Here is a 22,410-nt window from a genome sequence, read left to right as displayed (position 1 = left end):
CCACTTGCCCTACACCTTGCAGTTGTGTAGGCGGGCTCCCCAGCCTATCAGGGAGGCATCTGTCATAAGAGTCAACGGTGGTGGTGGTTGCATGAATGGAACGTCTGCTCGAACATTGGATGGGTCTTTCCACCAGTCCAGGGAGTGCCATATTGTGGAGAGCATTGATACCAGTTTGGTTAGTCTGCCTCTGTTCAGGGAATAGACAGAATGGAGCCACATCTGAAGATACCTCAAGAATAGTCGAGCATTTGGACTGACCAAGGTGCATGCTGCCATATAACCTAGCAGCTGCAGGCAGTTCCTGGCCAATGTTTGGGGGCTGGCTAGGACTGTCTCTATGAAATTCGTGAGGGTGGTTAGCCTGTGCAGCAGGAAGAACACTCTCACTTGTACTGCATTGAGTTTGGTACTGATAAACTCCAGTCACTGTACAGGGATCAGTGTTGATTTCTGTATGTTGAGTTGCAGGCTCGGCTGTGCAAGGTCATCTGGGTAGCTCGTACTGTGTCCTCGAATGAGGAAGCCCTAAGGAAGCAGTCATCCAAATATGGGTAGATAACAATACCCAGTGTTTGCAGGCAAGCCGCCATGACAGAGAGAACCTTGGAGAATACCCTGGGTGTGGACGAGAGGCCGAATGGGAGCACTCTGTACTGATAATGATCCTGGACAGTAACGCTGTAGGAGACAGTTTGGCAGACTCTCAGAGACACTAGATGCCTGCAAAGTATGTGATTCGTACGTCGCCCAAGGATCCCAATACAATCATTGGTGCGGGGGAGGGGGAAGGGCATAGGTGGTGGAGGTTCCCAAGGAGGCCTGTACCATGATTGCATGTCAGCTTGATGGAACTGTTGGCCTCAGTGCTGGCATCTGCAACAGTCTCTGTGCCGAAGTCCGAACCTGCCTCGGTACCATGTGGTGGGAGACAGTCCCTGGGCGACAGAGAATCATGCCCTTCTGAGGTGACAGACTGGGAGCCCCTGGAGTAGGGACAATGGGCCTAATGGCACACCCGCACGGTCCAGAATGGCCACTGCGCCGGCTGTAGCACCATGGGGTGGAGGGGGGGAGCGGTTTGAGCTGCCTCCTGCCTATAGTGGCACCGTTCCAACCAGTGCCGGCGGCGTCTCAATAGTAGGACTCCACCTCTGAGTCCAATGACTGAGACTCCAAGCATGGAGACTACAGCAGTGCCCAGTGGGACAGTGCCGGGGAATGGTGCTGAGGGCAAGGCAAGTGATGCTGCATCCTTGCTGGTTTGCCTCTGGACAGCACCGTGCTCACTTGAGGTGCCAGAGGTCTGTCTTGCCTGGCGGGGGGACTGCTGTGCAGTCATGGCGATCAGGTCCCTGGCCGCCTTGAATGTGTCCGGGGTGGAAGGAAGCTCCAACTCCTCCACTTGACACTCCTTAACAGGGGAGTCCACTGGCACTGGACTCAATGGACCCTGGTGCTGGCCTGAAGTCACCAGTGCTACCTCCTGTGAGGTAGGCCTAGGTGCCCCTGCATGGGATGCACATCACTAGCTTTGTCTGTCCCAGCTGCTCTAATCGTGGGTGAGTGCCCTCTATCAGTCTTCTTGTGAGGCACCAGCGAGTGCCAGTCGCTGAAGATGCGAACTTCGATGCCGGGGAGCGTGTTGAGGGTTTCTATGCAAAGAGTCTTTCCTTGGTGCCGTAGTCTCTCTAAACAAGGCTGCTCCACTCCGCACGGATGTGCTGAGTGCCAGGTGCTGGCTGGGGGCTGGTTGGGGGACAAAGGGCTGCCTTCATGACGAGTTGCTTAAGCCTGAGTCCCTTTCCTTCTTGGTTCTATGGTGGAATCCCTTGCAAATCTTGCACCGATCTGTTTGATGGGATTCCCCCAGGCACTTCAAGCAGGTGTTGTGGAGACAGCCCTTTGGCATCCATTTGTGGTAGGTCACACATGATTTAAAACCTTGGGATCGAGGCATGCCCTGAACCCCAAGAGGGGGAAACAAATGGGGGGAGGGTCCCAAACACTAACTAAATGAACTACAACTAGTACTATCTAACTATTCACAGGCTGGAAGAACAGAAACCACTCAGGGAATGCTTGCCAAAGCAAGAGAAGAGATACTCAGCTCCACCGACCGTCACTGGCAGAACTGAGGAGGTGGTGGGTTGGCATATGCGGCGCCATAAAGGCGTGACTCCAGGGGGCACCTAAACCGACCCGACTGATACCGCTAAGGGAAAAACCCTTCCAACAACTGTGCACATGGCACACGCGCACACACACACACCCACCCACCCCCCCCTACTTGGAATGGATATGAGCAATTACTCGAAGAACTACTGAAGGTTAAAACACAGACCACTCTGGTTAGCCCAGAGAAGCTGTAATGAACCTCATTGTTCAAGCTGTGTGTGTGTGTCTCCATCTGACCTCCTTGGCCAGATTCCAGATGAAAGCCCCAACTCCTTCCAGCAGCCAACTCTTATCCCCCACCTCTCAAGTCCTTTGTTCTCAAGCTGGTGAACGTTGCTTAGCTCCTCTGCAGAAAGAGGGGAAATCTGGGGAAATCTATATCCCTCTGAGTCGTTGGTTGCTAGGTGTCTATGTCCAAGTGACTGGATTTGTCATTGTCTTCTCAGATGCTCCACTGATATGGGGACTAAGGCTCAGACAGCTAAGCAACACCCGCACCTATGTCTCTCAGCCTGCCAACAGAAAACAGCCCTTTCCTCCCTTTTAATGGTAACAATGCAGCATATAGGGGAAACTGAGGCACACAAATTATAGAAAATTCCCACTTTGTCACATTTGGCATAATTGGTAAAATCACATTTAGCTAGGAGAATCTGATAATTTCAGATCCTGAAAAGGAGGGAGATGAAAGAGAAGACTTCTTCCCAGGAGGTTGAGCTGCTTGTGTCCCTTATTAGACAGAATAGCCTTTGGGTGTTGCTGCCTTGTTCTTTCGGTAACCGCTTATATCACCGAAGAGTTAGGTGGTGGGTGCGAGAATAAAATGAAGTGGATGGAACAAAGTAACGCTTCTCAGCCCTCTCTCTCTTTTTTTGGGGGGTGGGGGGGGGGCGGAAGAAGCACAAGAAGCAGAACTGTGCCACACCAGCTTTGCTGGGTCCCTGATGGCCTTGTTGATTGGGAGGCTCATCCAGCTGAAAGGGACTGAAAGGCTGCACAATGTCCAGCAATTGTGCTGAGGCTCGTGAACTTCCACAAGCTGAATCTGGAGCTTGGATACCACCCTGTGCATGAGCATCTGCTACTGCCTCATCCAGTGAAAACAATTAAATCGTCCCCAGAACTAACTTGCCTTCATCTTCCATATACTCCAACGGGCTGTTTGTGTTGGCCTGACAACAGTAAACAGGGCTCATGTATCGATCCCCGGTGTCTAGGGTAGGGCTCCCACAGCCCTCAGCAGTGCCAGTACGAGAGATCAACTGGCACAGGAGAAGGACCCCATAGCACAGGATACCACCTGTCCCTTGCCAATCGTGTCTGGCCCAAGGCCCAGACCTTCTAATGGCTTCTGTGCAGGGCTGACTCTACCTGCTGCTACAGAGATGCCTGAGGCACTTCCGACTCATCGGAAGAAAAGACCGGATCCTGAATTACTGGTGGGACTGACAGTAGCAATGTCGGCATACCAAGGCTGACAGGTGGGATGGGAGAATGACCTGCATCCTTGGGATAGCCTCTTCCTTTGGAGTAACAATGGCCCAGAACAGAGATGGTCCCAACAGGAGAGATGAATGAGGACAAGGTAGAGCAAAAATGTTCTCTGTGAGACATAGGTCTCAGGCTGCCCTGGGATGAAGGGAGAGTCCATTGGTGGACCATCGGATCTGGGGACACATTATAGGCGCCATGTTGACTCTAGATATGGAAGTGTGCACCAGAGGCTGTTTGTCCTTAGTCACTGGAACCAGTGCTGGAACCGACAGATCTGTATCCTTGAACACCACTTTCTCTCACCAAGACGATTTACTTGTGCCGAAGTCCCTAGCGCCCATGTGCCCAGGGTCTCCTGACTTTGACATGGCCAGGAAGGGATCCTCTTTCTTCGGGGCAGTCTTTGAAGACTGTTTATCCCTATGCCTATGAACATGCCTCTTAATCTCATGGGAAGCCTTCTTTTTAGGCTTAAAAGTCTTAGCCTCCATTCTTGCACTTGTGCTTAATGAGGCACTGACTGCTTGATAAGACTAATGTACTGGGGAGAGGGGGTGGGGGGAGGAGAGGAGGCCCCGGCCCAGATCTGACTGGGGGTCTCATTGCTTTCTACATCAAGTAATTAAGCCCTGGTTCCTGACTCTCTCAAATTCTTGGAGGAAACGGAGCAGCACACGCTGCACTTGGCTGAGACGTGCGCCTCACCTAGGCAGTAGACGCAGCATTGACATAGATAACTCAGAAAAGAAGTGAGGGCAAGAAGCACAGTTCTTGAATCCTGGAACCCTGGGCATAATCCCAGCCTTCTCAGAGGGGAGAAATTCCCCAGAGTGGGGAACAAAGGGGAAACAACTAACAACACTATACCAGAAAAATATTAGTACACACTATTTATAATATATTTATAGAAATGATTCAGTAGATGGGAGATAAGTATACTGAGGATTCAGGCTCAGACCATGCAGCACTAAGAAGGAACCGGAGAGGAATCAGCCCACCTTTTATGCGCTCAGTTTGGGGTATGAGGACAGCTATGGCGAATGTATAGACCAATGGCCACTGCTTGCCAAAAATTCAAGACTCAGGAGCATGGTACACATGCATACCCATGTGTGAAATACACATAGGGACCATCACTCAAAGAAAAATTGTAACATCATGTTTTGAAACAAATCAATTAAGTACATATTACCACCTTATCCAAACAAACTTGGTGTGAGAGATAACTGGAGCCTGAAGCTAACTTACTATGTTTTGAACGCATTCCTACCAGAAATAAGGTCTTTATATTAGGAACGTAAGTTTAAAAAGACTTTCACGATCATAGTAAACACTGTATTAATAGCTAACACTACTAAGAGCTTTTAAATATGTGGTTCCAAAATTTAACAAGCCCTTTTATGAATTAAAATCTGGGCAGAAACTGATCTTTTCTAGAATTTAATGGAAAGCAGAAATAGGTCACTACCATTTTCATCAAGGAAAAAGTAAGAGCTATAATTATCTCATAATCTTCAATTAACCAATGCCAGTTATAGTAAATTATTAGCTTATTTAACCCTACTTCAGTTTCAGAAAATAGAAAGTATACATACTTTAAGATCTTCGTAGTCCACAATGAGAGGGGAAGCTGGCTCAGTGAGGATCTCTATGGCTCTCTCAGCACTGATGAGCTGCTGCTGTTCTACTTGAGAACGTCTACAACGGGTCATACGAAGTACACACACATCTAGGATGAAAAATTAAACTTTAAAATCAGGATTTCTGTCAAATTATCTGGATTAATTCATGGACCAAAGATCCAACAGTTCTCTTGAACTAGACTAGGGTATCATCTCTCTCTGGAGTGCCAAAGGTAGGATTTCAAAACGGAAATTGTATTGCCCAGTGATTTCCTGTTCTTTGCATTTCCCAGTTTGCGATGTTTGGTTTGTGCTTCTTTTCCAGTACACACAAGAGGCAGTTCAGACTTCACCATGCCATGTCCCAAAAAACCCTCTCTAGATGAAAGCATCTAAAGCTGTAATGAAATACTAAAATCCTATTAGCTGATTAAGCATAAATGCTTAACTGTAACATCCTACAAACTTAACTATATACATGGATTTCAAAGCAGGCAATATAAAAATCACTCAAACGGTTTCTCAGAGGGAAAAGACTGGGGAGAAAATCATAAATAGGTAACATTTACAGGCACACAGAAATTGCCATATTGAATCAGATCCACAATCCATCTAGTCCAGTATCTAACACTGGATACTTCAGAGGAAGGTGCAAAAAACCTTACATGAGGCAGATGTGGGATAAGTTAGACCTCCCACCACCCACCCAATTAATCCCTAGCAGTTAAAAGATTTAAATACTGGAGCATAAGGTTTAGTATCTCTTCCAAGAATTGTTAGCATTAACAACTCTGGATATTCCTATTATCCATAAGCGTGTCCAATCTCTTTGAATCTAGCTAAATTCTTGGCCTCAACAACATCCTGTGACAATGAGTTCTACAGTTTAATTGCGTACTGTTTGAAAATGTATTTCCTTATACTGGTTTTGAATTTGCCATCTCTTGATTTTATTGAACATCTCCTTGATTTTGGGTCAAACGATGAAAACAGAAACTCCCAATCTACATCACCTCTTAGTCTTCTTTAAAGGTAAACAATCCCGGTCTCTTCAACTTCTCTTTATATAAGAATTTTTTCATGCCCTTAATCATTTTCATCGCCTTTTTCAGAACCCCCAGTTCTGTAATTTTTTTTTTTTTTTAAGATGGCATGACCACGACTGCACACAGTATTCTAGAGCAGTGTTTCTCAACCTTTTTGATACCAGGGACCTGCTTGCTGCTTTTCTAAACTGTGTCAGGGAAATCTCAGGGACCGGTGCTGGTCTACGAACAAGTCGTTGAGAAACACTGTTCTAGAGGAGACTGCACTGCTGAGTTATATAATATTTTCCATGTTATTCTCCACCCCATTCCTAATGCATCCTAATATCTTGTTTGCTTTTCTGACTACAGCTATACGTTGAGAAGAGGTCTTCACTGAGCTGTCTACAATGACGCCCAGATCCCTTCCCAAGTTGACACAATTAATTTAGAAAACTATAAGATATACGAGTAGTTAAAAGTTTTCTCTCTGATATGCCTCAATTTGCATTTATCAACAATGAAGAATTTCATTTGCCATCCTGTTGCCTACTCTCCTTGCTTGAGATGGTCCCTCTGAAGTTCCTCATAATCTATTCTCAACTTGACTAACCTAAATAACTTGTCTTATGTGAAAGATTTGCTACCTCATTGCTCACAAACATTAATAAATATATTAAATAATATGGAACCAGGATGCACCCTGCAATTAACCTTTCACCATGATGAAAACTGACCCTTTATTCCTATTTTGTTTCTGGTCCCTTAAGCAGTTTTTGATCTAGGACTATACTTTCCCGCCGGCCCCCTCGCTATTTAGTTTCTTCAGTAGACTTTTGTGCGGTACCTTGTCAAAAGCCTTTGAAAATAAAAATGAACTACGTCAACTGGTTCCACTTTATCCACTACTTAATTGACACTATTTTTTTTCCAAATTATTTTTTCAATCGATATACCACCTATAGATCTAAGACTGGTCTGAATTCCCCAGATCACTACTAGTGCCTCTTCAATATAGACACCGTTTGCTATCATTCTCTGGATTTTGACCAGTCAGACATCTGGGATATAGCAACCAGTTATGGACAAGAAAGCAGGGAAGGAAAATTTTTTTTTTTTTAAAAAAAGAGGAAAACAGTTAGTCCCCCCTTTTTCCTAAAAATTAGTGCTGTTGCAATTATCATTTGGAACATTGTACTTCCAAAGGATACTTCTGATGAGAACTGCATGCTGAGCCTGTTACATTTTGTAAAGATGTTGGTGCTGGATATATAAGAAAAATAAGGGAGGAAGTAACATATTTGGATTTTAGTTAAGCATTTAATTGAAAACTCTGAGAAACCTCTCAATTACCACCACTTGCCTGGATATGAGCAATATTGCATAAATTGGAATCTGGCTGAAGGACAGACACACAAAGGATTATTACAAATGACGAGTTATCGGGATGACAGAAATGTTTCTAACAGATACTGAACCATTAGAAACTAAACCAACTTGAAGAAATACATGCAAATACATCTGAAGATGCTAATCGGATGGTAAAGAATTAAGCTGCAGCAACAGAAAAAAGAAAAAAATAAAACTGGATGCCTCATAAAAAGGCAAATTAGACAAAAGACTAGAAAACAGTAATGTCAGGAGAGGCAGGGTAAGAGTGGATGGTAAATTACACATGAGTTTGCACGGTGATATCGCAGCATAAGAAAGGCAAGGCAAGTTTGAAAAGAATACAGAGGCATCATATCACATGACAGAGAGATAACAGTCCTATCTCTGGTACAACTCCACCTGGGTTATTTGATTAATTCTGGGCACCGTGTTATCAGGAAAATACTAATATAGTAAAAGGAACTGAGTGAAGAGCAACAGATGATTAGGTGCAGCTAGAAGAACTGACGTAAGAGGCAAGATTTGAAAGTTAGCCAACTAAGTTTAACTTTGTTAAAGTGATGACAAGAGATTGGTCTGGTTGGAACATTTATAAAAATATTTGAAGGATATCAACATTAAGAATGGAGAAGCATTATTTAGAATAATAAAAACTATAAAATAAAATAGGATGAAATTGAGAAGTTTAAAATTAATAAATGTACAATAGAAAACAATATTTCATTAATAAGAAGAGGGGATCAATGAGCTATTAGGTCTTTTCATCTCTAGATTCTGTGATTGTCCACTTACCATTGCAATCTTTCTCTTCAGAGTTTTCCATTATTTGAGAATTGGGAATTTCTCCATTACATCCTTCACTTTCCTTTCTCAGTTCTAAAAATACAGGAATCTTATTGGTTTCCTTTTCAGATCCATGCTTAGCATTGTCACAGATGGCTCTCTCTTTCCCACCTTCTGCCTCAGATTTGTTTTCACAACCATTTGTCTGCCGTTCCTGAAGAGCAGTTTCCTCTTCTTCCACTGAAGAATCACGTGTGACCTCAGCTTCAGTTTGATCCACACTAGAATCTTGATTTTCCAGCAACACTTCTCCATCACTCTCAATTTCATCCTGCTCTTCTTCTGGAATTTTGTTCTCTTTATTGAATTGAAAAATCTTCCTCCTCTTTTTTATACTACCCAAGGACCACCTATTCTTTCTGCGAGGTTTTTTCTTTGATAAAGCTACAAAAGAGTTACAAAAAACCCCAGGAGTAACCCAAAAATATTTGTCAAAATCATTTTTCAAAATTTTTATCTACATCCCAAGTCTTTCTTACTTGATGAGCAAGAAAAATGACCAGAGAAAGGTTACTCACCATGTGCAGTAACTGAGAGTCTTCGAGATGTCTCCCCCTATGGGTGCTCCACTGAAGGTGCGGCAGTGTTCCCTGTGCCTGGGATCAAAGAGATCTTCGGTAGCAACACCTGTTGGGCTGCACACATGCTCCTCCCCGTCTCGCGCTGTGGATATTATCTATATATAGCACTGCAGTCCAATTGCCCTCAGTTCCTTCTCTACCACAAAAATCATTGAGCTCTGAAGCAGAGCAGAGGAGGGCAGATAGTGGAGCACACATAGGGACACACAGCTTGAAGAACTTGAGTTACTACACAGGGTGAGTAACCTTCTCTTATTCTTAAAGTAATGTCCCTGTGCATGTTCCACTGTAGGTGACTGTAGAACAATGCCACTAGATGGAAGGCTGGGGCTTCAGAGTGGCGTCAATTAAGGAGGAGAGGACAGTACATCCTAGTGGGGTATCTGATGCTGCATCATGGGTAATTGCATAGTGTTGTCTAAAATTGTCTGCGGATGCCCAGGTGGCCACTTTGCAAATGTTAGTGATCAGTACATTGTTGAGAAGGGCAATCTAGGTGAAGAGAGTGAGTGGAATGTGCTTGAGTTCTGGGTGGAGGTAGCTAGTTGTGCAGTTGATAACAAAAGGTGTATGCACTGAGAAATCCCCTCAGAAAGATGTTGTTGGGATACAGCAGCTCCCTTCGATCGTTTGGTGGTTGAGAGGAATAAGCATGGCGTTTCTCTGAAAGATTTTATTCTATCAATGTAAAAGGCTAATGCTTGCCTAACTTCCAAGGTGTGTAGCGTCGCTTCATGTTGATTGGTATGTGGCTTTGGGAAGAAGCAGGGAAGGTGGATAGGTTGGTTCAAATGGAAGGACGACAGCAGCTTAGGTAGGAATTTTGGATGTATGCATAATGTGACCTTGTCCTTATGAAAACGTGTGTGTATGGGGCGGGGGGGTATACCATGAGAGCATCTATTTCTCCTATTTGTTGTGATGACTACAAGAAATGCTGTTTTCATGAAAGGATGAATGTAGGTGCATGTTGCCATGGGCTCAAATAGTAGTCTGGTGAGAGTGCAAGACAAGGTTGGGATCCCAGGGTGGAACAGGATGTCATACGTGAGGATAAAGGTTCAAAAGGCCTTTAAGGAGTCTCATCACGAGCATGTGTGTGTGTGTGAGAGAGAGTGAGAGAGAATACAGACTAGACATTATCTTGGGGTGGAATGCTGTGATGATGGCCAAATACACACAAACGGAGCTTGTAGATAGGCACAATCTTTTTAAGGTCTAGAGTATAATCTAGAATGAGAGGTAATGGGGAATTCATCACTGAGACATGATTGGCTATGCACCAGGACAGGAATCTTTCCCATTTTTGGATATAAGTAGGGCGAGTCATGTCACGTGTGCTATTTAAGATAATCTCTTACTGTCTCTGCTGAACAGGTCATATCTGAATTCCAAAACCATGAAGGAGCCATGCCTTCAGATGAAGGAGACATAGATTGGGATGGAGGATTCAGCCCATGTCCTGCAAGAGGATGTGTGGAATCAATTGCAGGGTTATCGGAGAACATACCGTCATACATAGGAGGTAAGGATACCACATTTGTTGTGGCCATGAGTATGACTCCAGCTCATTCCACCTGTATTTTGTGAAGTACCTGGAACAAGAGGGGAAAACGTGGAAAGGTGTAGAGTATTAGAGCATCCCACATAATGAGAAAGGCGTCTCCCAGAGACCCATGGCCTAGACCCGCCTATACAAAGAGATCTCTGTGGGGAAATCCCCAGCAGTTGAATATGTGCTGAAGAACTCTTGCATCTAGGTCTCACTTGTGGTCTTGTGAGAATCCTCTGCTCAGCGAGTCTGCCGTGGTGTTCTGGTGTCCAGGCAGATACGTGGCCAAAATGTTGATGTCGTGGTGGATATACTAGTTCCACAATTTCAGTGCTTCTGAGAATAGCAAGTGGCACCTCACTCCGCCTTGTCTGGGGATGTAGAACATGCAGGTGATATTCTCTGTCATTACTTGGATATTACTCTGTCATGCCCGATGTCGAATAGGGTAGGAAATGTCGGCACACATTGTGAACTGCTCGCAGTTTTAGGTTAACTTGCATGGAGGATTCTGCCGGGGACCATCTTCCCTGCACTGTGGGTGTCTGAAGGTGTGCTCCCCAACCTATTAGGGAAGCATGGGTTGTTAGAATCAGGGATGGTCCAGGTTGGAGAAAAGGGACCCCTATTCAGACATTCTGGGGTTGTGTCTAGTGTAGAGTTTCCTTGGTCTTGATAAGCATTGTTAGGAGTCTGTGAAGACTGCATCTGAGGTACGTACACTTTGCGTAGCCACACCTAGAGACAACGCATGTGCAACCTGGTGAGTTTTACCCCGAACGTGGCTGCTGCCATATGGCTGAGCAGCTGTCTTGGCCGAGATCTGCAGGCTGTTTCTCACAATGGATACGAGGTTGACTATTGTAGAAAATCTGTGAGCTGAAAGGAAGGCTCTGGCCTGTATTGCATCCTGGTGTGCCGCAATGAACTCCAGATGTTGTACTGGTGACAGTGTTGATTTTTGTATGTTTATTTGAAGGCTGAGGTTTGAGAAAAGGTCCATTATCTTTCACATTTCATGAATTGCGTTGGATTCGGATGAGCCTTGAGAAGACAGTCACCTAAGTATGGGAATATGACGATGCCCTGTTTGCAAAGGTAGGCTGCACTGTGAGGACTTTGGAGAATACTCGGGGGGCTGTAGAGAGTCCAAAGGGTACTACAGTAGAACCTCAGAATTACAAACACCTCGGGAAGGGAAGTTGTTAGTAACTCTGAATAAAACGTTATGGATGTTCTTTCAAAAGTTTACAATTGAACATTGACTTAATACACCTTTTAAATTTTACTATGAAGAAAAATGCTGCTTCCCCTCCCCCCTTTTTTTGTAGTTTACTTTTAACACAATACTATTCTATATTTCTTTTATCTTTTTTGGTCTCTGCTGCTGCCTGATTGTGTACTTCCGGTTCCAGATGAGGCATGTGGTTGACTGGTCAGTTCGTAACTCTTGAGGTTCTCCTATACCTTGTATTGGAAAGGATCAGTCCCCAGGATGAATCTGAGGAATAATCTGTGAGCAAGGTGTATGATGTGAAAATATATGTCTTGGAGGTCAAGGGCTGAGAATCAGTCCCCCTGTTCCAGTGCTGGGATAATGGTTGATAGCGTAGCCATCTTGAAGGGTTGCAGTTTGATGAACTTGTTGAGATTTCGTAAGTCTAGGATTGGTCTCCATCCTCTGGATTTGTGTTTGATCAGAAAATAGTGGGAATAAAAACCTTCTGTGACTGGGAGCCATAGAACCAGTCCCATCCCAACACAGAAAAGGTGATTTATTTTTTCTCGTAGAAGGTGTTTGTGGGAAGAGTACCTGAAGAAGGATGCAGAGGAGAGGTGGGAGGGATTGGAATGCATTACCCTTTTATGATTATTTCCAGGACACACTTGTCCTAAGTGATTTGACACTATGATGGATAAAAAGGGGTTAAATGGTCACCAAACTGGTGGGTTATTAAAGATGGCTGCAGCAACTGGAACAGGGGAAGGCTTCTCGGGGCCTCAACCAAAACTTCAAAACTGTTGTTTAGAGAGAGGTGCACGAGAGGTAGGCCCTTGAGGCAGCATTTGTCTGCGCTTCAGTGAAGGGTCTCATCTTCGTTGCATGTCATACTGACGATGAGTGGTGAAAGATAGAGGTCAGGGTATGCTGGTATTTCACCTGACATCTCTTCGGCGCTGATGTATATATACCGAGAGAGTGGAGAGTCACTCTAGAGCCCTTTAGAGAAAGTAGGGACTCATTCTTGCATTCGGCAAATAGCTTGGAACCCTCAAGGGTAGCTCTTCAACTGTACTCTGCATCTCTTTAGGGAATCCAGAGCGGTGAAGCCATGACGCTCTTCTTATTACCATGGCTGTTGCGATGGAGTGGGCAGCTGTGTATGCAGAATCCAGGGAAGTTTGTAGTGCCATGCGGGCCAGAAGATGTCCTTCAGACGTGAATGCCTGCAATTGCTCCTTCTTATGATCTGGCAGATGGAGACAGAATTCCTGTATTTCAGAATAGTTCATATTATTGTATTTGGCCACGAGAGCCTCATAATGGGCAATACGAAACTGGAGTATCACAGAAGAACATGCTTTGTGACTGAACAAGTCTAGTTGCTTCCAGACCCTGTTGTGGGGGATTGTCCTGGGGTGGTGTTGGAGTCCTTTCTTGTGTATTGCATGGATGACCAGGGAGTTTGGAATAGGAGAGGGAAAACGTTTCCAGATCCTTAACGGGGACATGGTATTTTTTGTCCACTCACTTGCAGGTTGGTGGGATGGACACTGGAGTCTACCAGAGCACCTTGACAGGGTCCAACAGAGCCTCATTAATAGGGAGGGCTATCTTAGCCAACATGGAGGTGTGTAAGATATCGAACAGCCTGTGTTTTTGCTTTTGACTTCCCCAGTGGGATCTGGAGATATTCTGCGATTCTGTGGAATAGTTCTTGAAAGCGTCTGAAATCATCCACTGATGTAGAAGATGGTGGCATGATGGCCTCATCAAGGGAAGAGGAGAAGTGGAGTGGTGGTGTAAGTTCTTTCTCCATTTCTTCCTGTTGTTCCCCCATCGGTACTGGATCAACATCACATGGTCAAGAGATGGATGAGAACGGCGATCGTGCATATTTCTGGCTCTGCTCTATGGGCGTTTTGGGAAACTGCACCCTGTACATAACCCATGGGTCCCAGTAGGGCCAATGCAGAGGAACTGGCATGTGGGGTTGCATCCATGGGGGACTGTACCAGGGTCCTGGTTTGGTTTCAGGCTCTGGATAATGTGGACGAGCAGAGGATTGTGTGGGTGTTCTGGAAATGTGGGTAGAATGGAGTACTCTTCATCCTCGCTGGGGAAGGGTGGTATGGTTTTTGGTGGTAAAGGGGAGTAGTGTTGTGACTCCGGGGAAGAGGCATAAACTATCAGGAGCTTGCTGTAGAGGAGCGGAAACTCAGGGAGTATCAGAGATGACTAGGTCCCATGGATATCTGTACTCCTGTGGAGCAGGCAGGAGCATCATCGGCACCGGTGGCTGTTTGGAAAGTGAAGGAACTATCGGTGCCAAGGGTGGAGTGTATTCCCTTGAGTGGCCAGTAGATGGCGTAGATGGTTTGCCCGGTGCCGAGAGCCTCATTGGTGCCAAGGATTTGGTCGGTGCTGAAGCACCCAAGGTTGTCTTGGATGAGGCACTTGGTACCGTTTCGGAAGCTCTTGCACTGTGGTTCTCGGTCCCGAGAGACAGTGTGTCCATCTGTGGTCCTGCCCTCTGGACTTCTGTTCATCTCCAGTACCAGACGTACCCGGACAGTCATGGGAGCGAAGTTTCACCCTGATGATGTTGAGGCTACTGACCTCATAAGAGATGGCTTTCTCTGAGGTAGCTCCTTTGAAGGCAATGTAGTGGCCTGTTTCTTCCTGTCTAAGCAGGAAAGAGGATTTCCTCTTGGATGACTGGTGAGTGGGGTTCAGTTGATGACCAAGCCAAATGAGAGAGCCACGCCAGAAAGGTATCCGGGCCGGGGCCAGGGTCTGAAGCTGGCAGAAGAGAACTTTCTATGAGGAGAAGTTTCAGTCTGAGTTCATGGTCCTTTCAGGCCCAGGTGGTCAAGCTGATGCGGTGGGTGCACTTGTGTGACGTGGCCCTCACCAAGGCAGTGGATGCACCATGAGTTAAACGTCGCTCTGGGAAAGGTCTCCCGAAAAGAGAGGCACCTCTTGAACCTGGGAGATCCCAGCACAGTCCCAAGGGGGTGGGGGAGAGCTCTCATTTGGGGAGGACGGGAAACATGGAAGCATAAGGTAATGGGGAGGGAAGAGAAAAAAAAATCTTTTAATTATTATTATTATTATTTTTTTTTTTTAAGGGAGAAAATTAATGGAAATGGCTAAACTACTAATGTAAGGTAAGTTAATGAGAGTATCTCTAAAAGTTAAGGAGGTAGAAGGGCTCTGCTCCTGATCTGGTCCCAGACCAAAGGCTGTTGAGAAGGAACTGAGGGTGGTTGGACCGCACAGTGCTATATATTGATGGCGCCCACGGTGCAAGACAGGGAAGAACCAATGCATATCCCAACGGGCACTGATATCAAAGATCTCTAATCCCAGGCACAGAAGGTGCTGCCACACCTACAGTGGAGCACCCATAGGGACACTACTCAAAGAAGAATTTAAGTATTTTAATGCTAGACCTTGTCTTGACAAGTCATAGGTTTGCTATTAGATTTAAAAGCATTAAAAGTTAATTATGCAACAGCCTTCACAAAATGTTAACTTAAAATTTGTGGGGAGAATTCTTATGTTATTAAATTATATATAGTGACAAAAAAACTAAGCACTTTACAAAACACTAAATAAGACCATTCTCTGGCACAAACCATTAAGCCACTGTAAAGACAAAATATTGGGACAATTATTCAGGTAATTGCAGATGTAGATAGATCGTTAACAAGACAACCAAAATCAGAACATGAAGTAGGTGGTTTTATGGGCGGATTTGAAGAAGTGACTGCAACTGTACAAGGTTTAGGAGTCCTTCTACTGGACACTTTCCAGATTGTATATGAAACTATACCCAGAGCTACTTAACTTGCATGGAATAGAGTTTGCTTATGTCTTCCACAATGGAAGGACCCTTTGTTTTGACTGAGTGCAATACCAAAGAACATGGGTGAAATCCTGGTCCTAGTGAAATGAATGGGAGTTTTGCCATTAGACTTCAGTGGGCCCAGGATTTCACAATATATCATCTAATCTGGTTTACACCTAAATTGAATTGGAAGCTAAACTTATTTGTGCTTCAAGTCCTTTTCACAGTGTAGGGAAAAGGTGGTGAATATGAAACCGTTTTCCCTTCAGATATCTACAACTTATGATCCCACATTCATTTGCTTATTTTGCAGCTGTTTAGTCATTCTTGTTTGGAGTTACAGTAAGAAGCGGGGATTTGCATTACAAGGAGTATTATGGCTCAGATTTGGGGGAGCTTTGGGTGAGGAAGGGAGGGAAAGGTCATGGCAGGGAAGAAAAGGATTAAGGCGGTCTCCAACTGAAAGAAAGATTTGAGAAGCTAAGTCTTCAGAAACTGTTAAAATGGAAAATTTTGTTTTAAGTATTCACAACTTGACCAAGCATGTCCAAAGGCTTATTAAGAGACCACTTGCCATTAGAAAGGAAAGGTGAGCTGGAATCCACAGGCATAGCAGGTATCTTCATTTTTTCACTACACTCAAGATCCAATTTCTTACATTCAGATATAGAATTCTGCTTTGGCATCACATAATAGTAAGATGGAGCATATTTTGAAGAGCTGCAACCTTGAAATGAAAAACAGTTATACAGTAAAGGACTTTGTGTTTCTTGATATAGATATTTAGACAAACTTTATTATCCCTGGCATTAAACACACACCTCTTTTCTTGCGAGACTCCTGAATTTCTTCACACAGTTGTTCAAAGTCTTCATCCATTTCTTCCTTGACTATTGCATACGCTGTATCTCTCAGAGTACAGGCTCGATGTCTGATGAGACGATCTGAAAGTTAATGGGCAGAACTAAATACTTTCCAACAATGTTCTTTGCTTTTATCACAGACAAAAGTTCAGCTCTTCACTATTAATTATATTTGTGTTTTGAAAAGATTGTTTCAGTTTATAATTTTAGCATAACTTATTATGAAATAGGGCGACACAGAAAGGATAGTAATAATTAAACCAGAAGAAAATGCTAAATATCAATTTAAATTAGCATCAGATAATTCAGGCCCAAAGTTTAATACAACAATACTTAAAATCTAGTGAGGAATGTTCCCTAGTGGATACTAAGTTATTTAATCCACAATATTAAAGATACAGTATTGTTACCCTATACATTTTTAAAGGTGGTTTACAATAATGGAATAAAATGAATCCTCACCTCCTGGGTCTCTATCTGGATTGTACTCTAAAGCATTGCTACAGATTAGATCAATATCTCTCAGATAGTCTCTTGCAGTCAGATATTGGTGCAGGTCAATTTTACAGATAACTGTTGAAAGATCCATTGGCTGTTTGATAACTGTAACATAATCAGGTACCTACAAATGAAATATAAAAATGTGTTCAAAAGTTTTATAATTAAACTTTCTTCACAGCTGACAAATTAAGGATCATACACCTGCAGTTAAATGAGTTGCCCCAAACAATGCTGGGTATATATGTTGTTTGCCTACAGAAGTTCTTCAGATTTATGATGAGGTTTCTTGAAAATGGAAGTTTGGATATCATGTTATATACAGTTTCCAAGTTCTTATTTACACTGAAGATGAAATCCGGTGTTATTTTGCCATATATTCTTGTAATAGATTCATAGTTATTTATTTCTAAATAACCTATAGTTGCTGCATCTCAATTCGATGCCATATTTAATCTGATAGATTTTATCAGACATTCAAAGTTTTAACCCTTCTCTCCCTCTAACAATATTTCTAAGTTCAATTTTCTTCTGTCAAGAGTTGCAAGTGGTTCCCATCATTTCATAAAGTAAAAAAACCAAAAAACTAAATCAATTACCTTCATGGCCCTCGAGGGAAACTAGACATTGTACTACCTAGCTCAGCAATAAGATTCTCCTCAGCTTCTCTCAAACTCTAAGGCTAGAAAGGACCATAACGATCATTTAGGCTGATTTCCTGCACAGAACCATACCCACCCACTCTTGTAATGGAGGACTCAACCTCTGGCTGAGTTACCGAAGTCCTCAATCTATATTTGAAGATTTCAAGTTACCGAGAATCCACAATTTACTCAAGGTTAAGCCCGCAAATGACCTAGGCCCCACGCACAGAGGAAGGTGAAACCCCCCAGGGTCTCTGCCAATCTGACCTAGGGGGAAATTCATTCCTGACCCCAAACATGGTGATCAGTTAGACTCTGAGCATATGGGCAGGACCTACCAGCCATACATGTGGGAAAGAATACTCTATACTAACTCAGAGCCCTCCCCATCTAGTGTCCCATCTCCAGCCGTTGGGGATATCAGCAGTCACAGATATGCCTACAATAGCATATGGCCTATCATCATACTATCCCCTCCATACACTCATCAAGCTGTCTTGAAACAAGTTGTTTTTTCCTCCCAATATTCCCCTTGGAAGACTGTTTCAGAACTTCACTCTTCTGATAGTTAGAAATCTTCATCTAGTTTCAAGCCTAAACTTCTTGATGGCCAGTTTATATCCATTTGTTCTTGTGCCAACATTGACCCTTAACTTAAATAACTCCTCTTCCTCCCTGGTATTTATCCATCTCATGTATTTATAGACAGCAATCATATCTTCCCCCCTCAGCCTTCATTTGCCCTCTTATAAGGCAGGTTCTCTATTCCTCTGATCAACTAGTACCCTTTTCTGAACCTGTTTGAAGTTTGAATTAATCTTTTTTAAACATGGGAGACCACAGCTGCACACAGTATTCCAGATGAGGTATCACCAGTGCCTTGTAGAATGGTAATAACACTTCCTTATCTCTACTGGAATATCTCATTTGATGCATCCTAGGATTCCATCAGCCTTTTTCACAGCTGCATCACACTGGAGGCTCAGTTATTCTGTAAATCGACTAATACACCCATGTCTTTCTCCTCTGTCGCTTCCAACTGATACATCCCCAGTATATAGTACAAATCCTTGTTGTGAGTCTCTAAGTGCATAGCCCATCTGGAACGTACTCCTGGAGGAATTCTGCACCATTATGCAATGCAGAATTTGTGCAGAAATTAATAAAAAGAAAAGGAGTACTTGTGCGACTTGTGCCATTTCCTTTTTGCAAATACAGACTAACACGGCTGGTACTCTGAAACCTGCAGAAATCAATGTTATGTACAGAATTTCCTTTTCCTCCTGCAGAAATGGGCTGCAGAGCTGCTGGCTGCCACTAGGGGACACTGGACCAGGCAGAGCCCAGCTCATTAACAGACGACTCTGCTGGGGGCAGGGGGATGGAGCTGCAGGGTTGCCTGCAGCTGCAGTACCCCAAGCACTCCCTGAAGGAAGGAGGCAGCGTGCAGGAAACTCCCTACAAGCCTGGACCCAGCATCAGGCTGTTTCTCCTTCTGGATCCTGAGCTCTGGTGGGGAGGAGGTGTGGGTGTCTGGGCTGGGGGTGGGTAGGTTGGCTCTGGGGGATGGACGGTGCAGGTGTCTGGACTGGGAGGCACCCCACAACTGGGCTCTGGAGGGATAGGGTGTGCGCGCGCGCGCGCAAGTGTCTGGGGTGGGGGAGGCTCCTATAGCTGGGCTCTGGGGGCAGAGGGGTGTGGGTGCCTGGCCCCCCTGCTGGTCTCTGAGAGGGAGGGGCAGAGAAACAGGAACTAGGTTGTCGTAGGGGTTTCCTTAACTCTCTACTCCTGGGGGAATTTGTGTGTGTCTGTATTGTTACAGGCACAACTGCTGATAGGCATTTTTGAAGTAAATTACAAAATAATTGAAACTAGTGTGATTATAGTGTTATTTTGACAAATAAAACATGTAGAATTTTAACATTGTGCACAGAATTTCCTCAGGAGTAGGAACCGTATCAAACGCCTTACTGAAATCCAGGTAGATTAGATCTATTGCATTTTATTTATTTGTCTAGAAAATAGATTATCTTCTCAAAGGAAGATCACGTGGTCTGGCATGACCTACCTTTTGTAAAACCATGTTGTATTTTATCCTAGTTACCATTTACCTCTATGTTCTTAACTACTTTCTCTTTTAAAATTTGTTCCAAGACCTTTCATTAGTTTGACCTGAGTTTTATGCGTCTGTAGTTTCCCATATAACTCCCCCCCACCACCACTTTCTTAAATGTTAGTACTATATTTAAGAACAGTATTAACAACTCTCCTCTAAATAAAGAAAGCTATATTCTTTTTCTGCTTATCAAACAGTGGTTGCAACCAATTTGAATTTCAAAAAAGCAAGGAAGGGTCTTTTACTGAATGCTAAATGTTTAGATCAACCTTAACTTTACCTCATCGAGGTCAACAGGTTTTGTAAATGCTCTGAAACGTTTGTCAACGGCAAGTCTGTGTGTAACATTCCTCAAGAAAATCCTAAGTTCACGTAATGTATCCTCCTCTTGCTCCTCAAGCCGTTTAACCTCCTCTACTGTCAACTGTCGTGGCTCAGGCGGTGGTGCTACTGGAAGGACTTCTAATGCCTGCAAAACTTAAGTCAAACAGAGGATTTAAGCCAATTTGCAGGGTTTAGTTTTTCAAACAAATGCATTCTACAACACTCCAATATTTATTTTAGTGATGTGAATCATAGAATCATAGAATATCAGGCTTGGAAGGGACCTCAGAAGGTCATCTAGTCCAACCCCCCTGCTCAAAGCAGGACCAATCTCCCATTTTTGTTCCAGATCCCTAAATGGCCCCCTCAAGGATTGAACTCACAACCCTGGGTTTAGCAGGCCAATGCTCAAACCACTGAGCTATCCCTCCCCCCTCCCATGTGAGAGCACAGCTGGTAAAATAATGTTTGTAGCACATCCTAACCTGCTTTCTTTTTTGATACAGGAGGCTTAGCAGCTTGATTCAGAATTAAATCTTCAAAAAATTTCCTTCTTTCGTCATTGTTTGGCAACTGGACATTGAAAACTTCTCCATAATCATCAACAAATAATTCCTGCACCTAAAGAGGGGAAAAAGGATATTTATAAAATACAAGTCACAGGATTCCTGTGATATCACACACACAAAACAAAGTGCATTTTATGTGCATTTTTATACTAAATTGAAGGACAAACTGAAGAACACTATACAGAAGCATCAGTGATAAAAATTAGCTTATTGCTCTAGAAAGCTAGATTTCCTTAATGACTTAAAATTAGGCCTTCGTGGAAGCAGCCACATGTGGAATATGAAATAAATTCATTTCACTTGGCCCGCCAAACTGAAGACCATTGTATTAAAGTGCCTGACTGAACTGCAGACTGCATTACACTGACAACTAAGTAGGAAACAACTGGGAATTCTGCACTAAGGTAGATTTTTTTTTTTTAAAGTTCTGATTTAAAAGAATATATAAATTAGATTTTTTTAATTACATGTGTGACGCTGCACTCCAGAATGTTGTGTATAAATAGGATGTAACCGGAATATGCTTTACGCAAAAGGTCTCTTTAAGGTATCATTACAAAGGTTATAACCTACTGAATACATTCATACAAATAGGATGAATATATCATTCTTGTATCTAAAACTAGGAATATGAAGTAGAACTCTGAGGTCCTATTGTAATTATGCAAAGTGTGGGCCATTAATGGTGGTTTAGAATCTTGATAGCTCCCATTGACTAGGAAAATTGGTTGTAAATGGTTTATCTACCTGCAAGCCTTCCTGTGTATGTGCGGGCCAGCCCTGGAAGAATGGAGGGCATCTCACAGGACAAGTAAACACGTCACCTGATACTGGAATCCATCTTAAAACTGGTGCTTTTCCATTTAGAAGGAGGGTTGGGAACCCAGAGACACAAAAGATTCCCGCCTTGTGCCAAAGATATAAAAGGGGGCAGAACTGAACAAAGTGGGTCCCAGTCATGAAAAAGCCCCTGCTTTTCACCTAAGCTGCCTGCTGGAACTAACAAGGACTGTACCAGCGGAAAGGATTGGGCCCAGACTAGGAAGGAGTCTAGTCTGTGAAAGAAATCTATTGGAACATCTCTAGGGGTGAGATTTACCTGTAATCAGTTACTTAATGTATTAGGCTTAGACTTGTGCGTTTTGTTTCATCTTGCTTGGTAACTTACTTTGTTCTGTCTGTTATTACTTGGAATCACTTAAATCCTACTTTTTATACTTAATGAAAATCACTTGTTTATTGATAAGCCCAGAGTAAGTGATTAATACTGGGGGAGCAAACAGGCATGTGCATCTCTCCCTATCAGTGTTATAGAGGGCGGACATTTTATGAGTTTACCCTATATAAGCTTTATACAGAGTAAAACACATTTATTTGGGGTTTGGATCCCATTGGGAACTGGATGTCTGGGTGCTGGAGATAGGTGACCCCCTGAGCAGTTTTTGGTTAAAGTCTGCAGCTTTGGGGGTGTGGACCAGACCTGGGTCTGTGTTGCAGCAGGCTAGTATGTCTGGCTCAACAAGACAGGGTTCTGGAATCCCAAGCTGGCAGGGAAAATGGGCTCAGAGGTAATCTCAGCACATCAGATGACAGTCCCAAGGGGGTCTCTGTGACTGAACCCATCACAACATGTT

At 43.7% G+C, this 22,410-nt stretch overlaps 1 protein-coding gene across 6 annotated transcripts in view; it reads right to left on the bottom strand.

The window, feature by feature from the left end:
- The window catches only part of ATAD2 (ATPase family AAA domain containing 2), a 96,360-nt gene that overhangs the window by 10,539 nt on the left and 63,411 nt on the right, over positions 1–22,410 (bottom strand). For 4 of the 6 annotated variants that reach the window (XM_073330197.1, XM_073330198.2, XM_073330200.1 and 1 more), the window contains 7 exons: positions 20,693–20,828; positions 20,164–20,360; positions 17,088–17,247; positions 16,584–16,706; positions 16,337–16,489; positions 8,504–8,938; positions 5,268–5,401 (listed from right to left, as the gene is read on the bottom strand). In XM_073330197.1, the coding sequence (XP_073186298.1) occupies positions 5,268–5,401; positions 8,504–8,938; positions 16,337–16,489; positions 16,584–16,706; positions 17,088–17,247; positions 20,164–20,360; positions 20,693–20,828 (1,338 nt within the window). The remainder of the gene's footprint in view (positions 1–5,267; positions 5,402–8,503; positions 8,939–16,336; positions 16,490–16,583; positions 16,707–17,087; positions 17,248–20,163; positions 20,361–20,692; positions 20,829–22,410) is intronic. The other 2 variants (XM_073330203.1, XM_073330204.2) reach the window with 1 other exon arrangement.

Source organism: Lepidochelys kempii, chromosome 2 (genome assembly GCF_965140285.1).
Source record: "Lepidochelys kempii isolate rLepKem1 chromosome 2, rLepKem1.hap1, whole genome shotgun sequence".
Classification (NCBI taxonomy): domain Eukaryota; kingdom Metazoa; phylum Chordata; order Testudines; family Cheloniidae; genus Lepidochelys; species Lepidochelys kempii.
The sequence above is the reverse complement of the archived record's forward strand: the minus strand, read 5'-3'. Positions and strand labels throughout refer to the sequence as shown.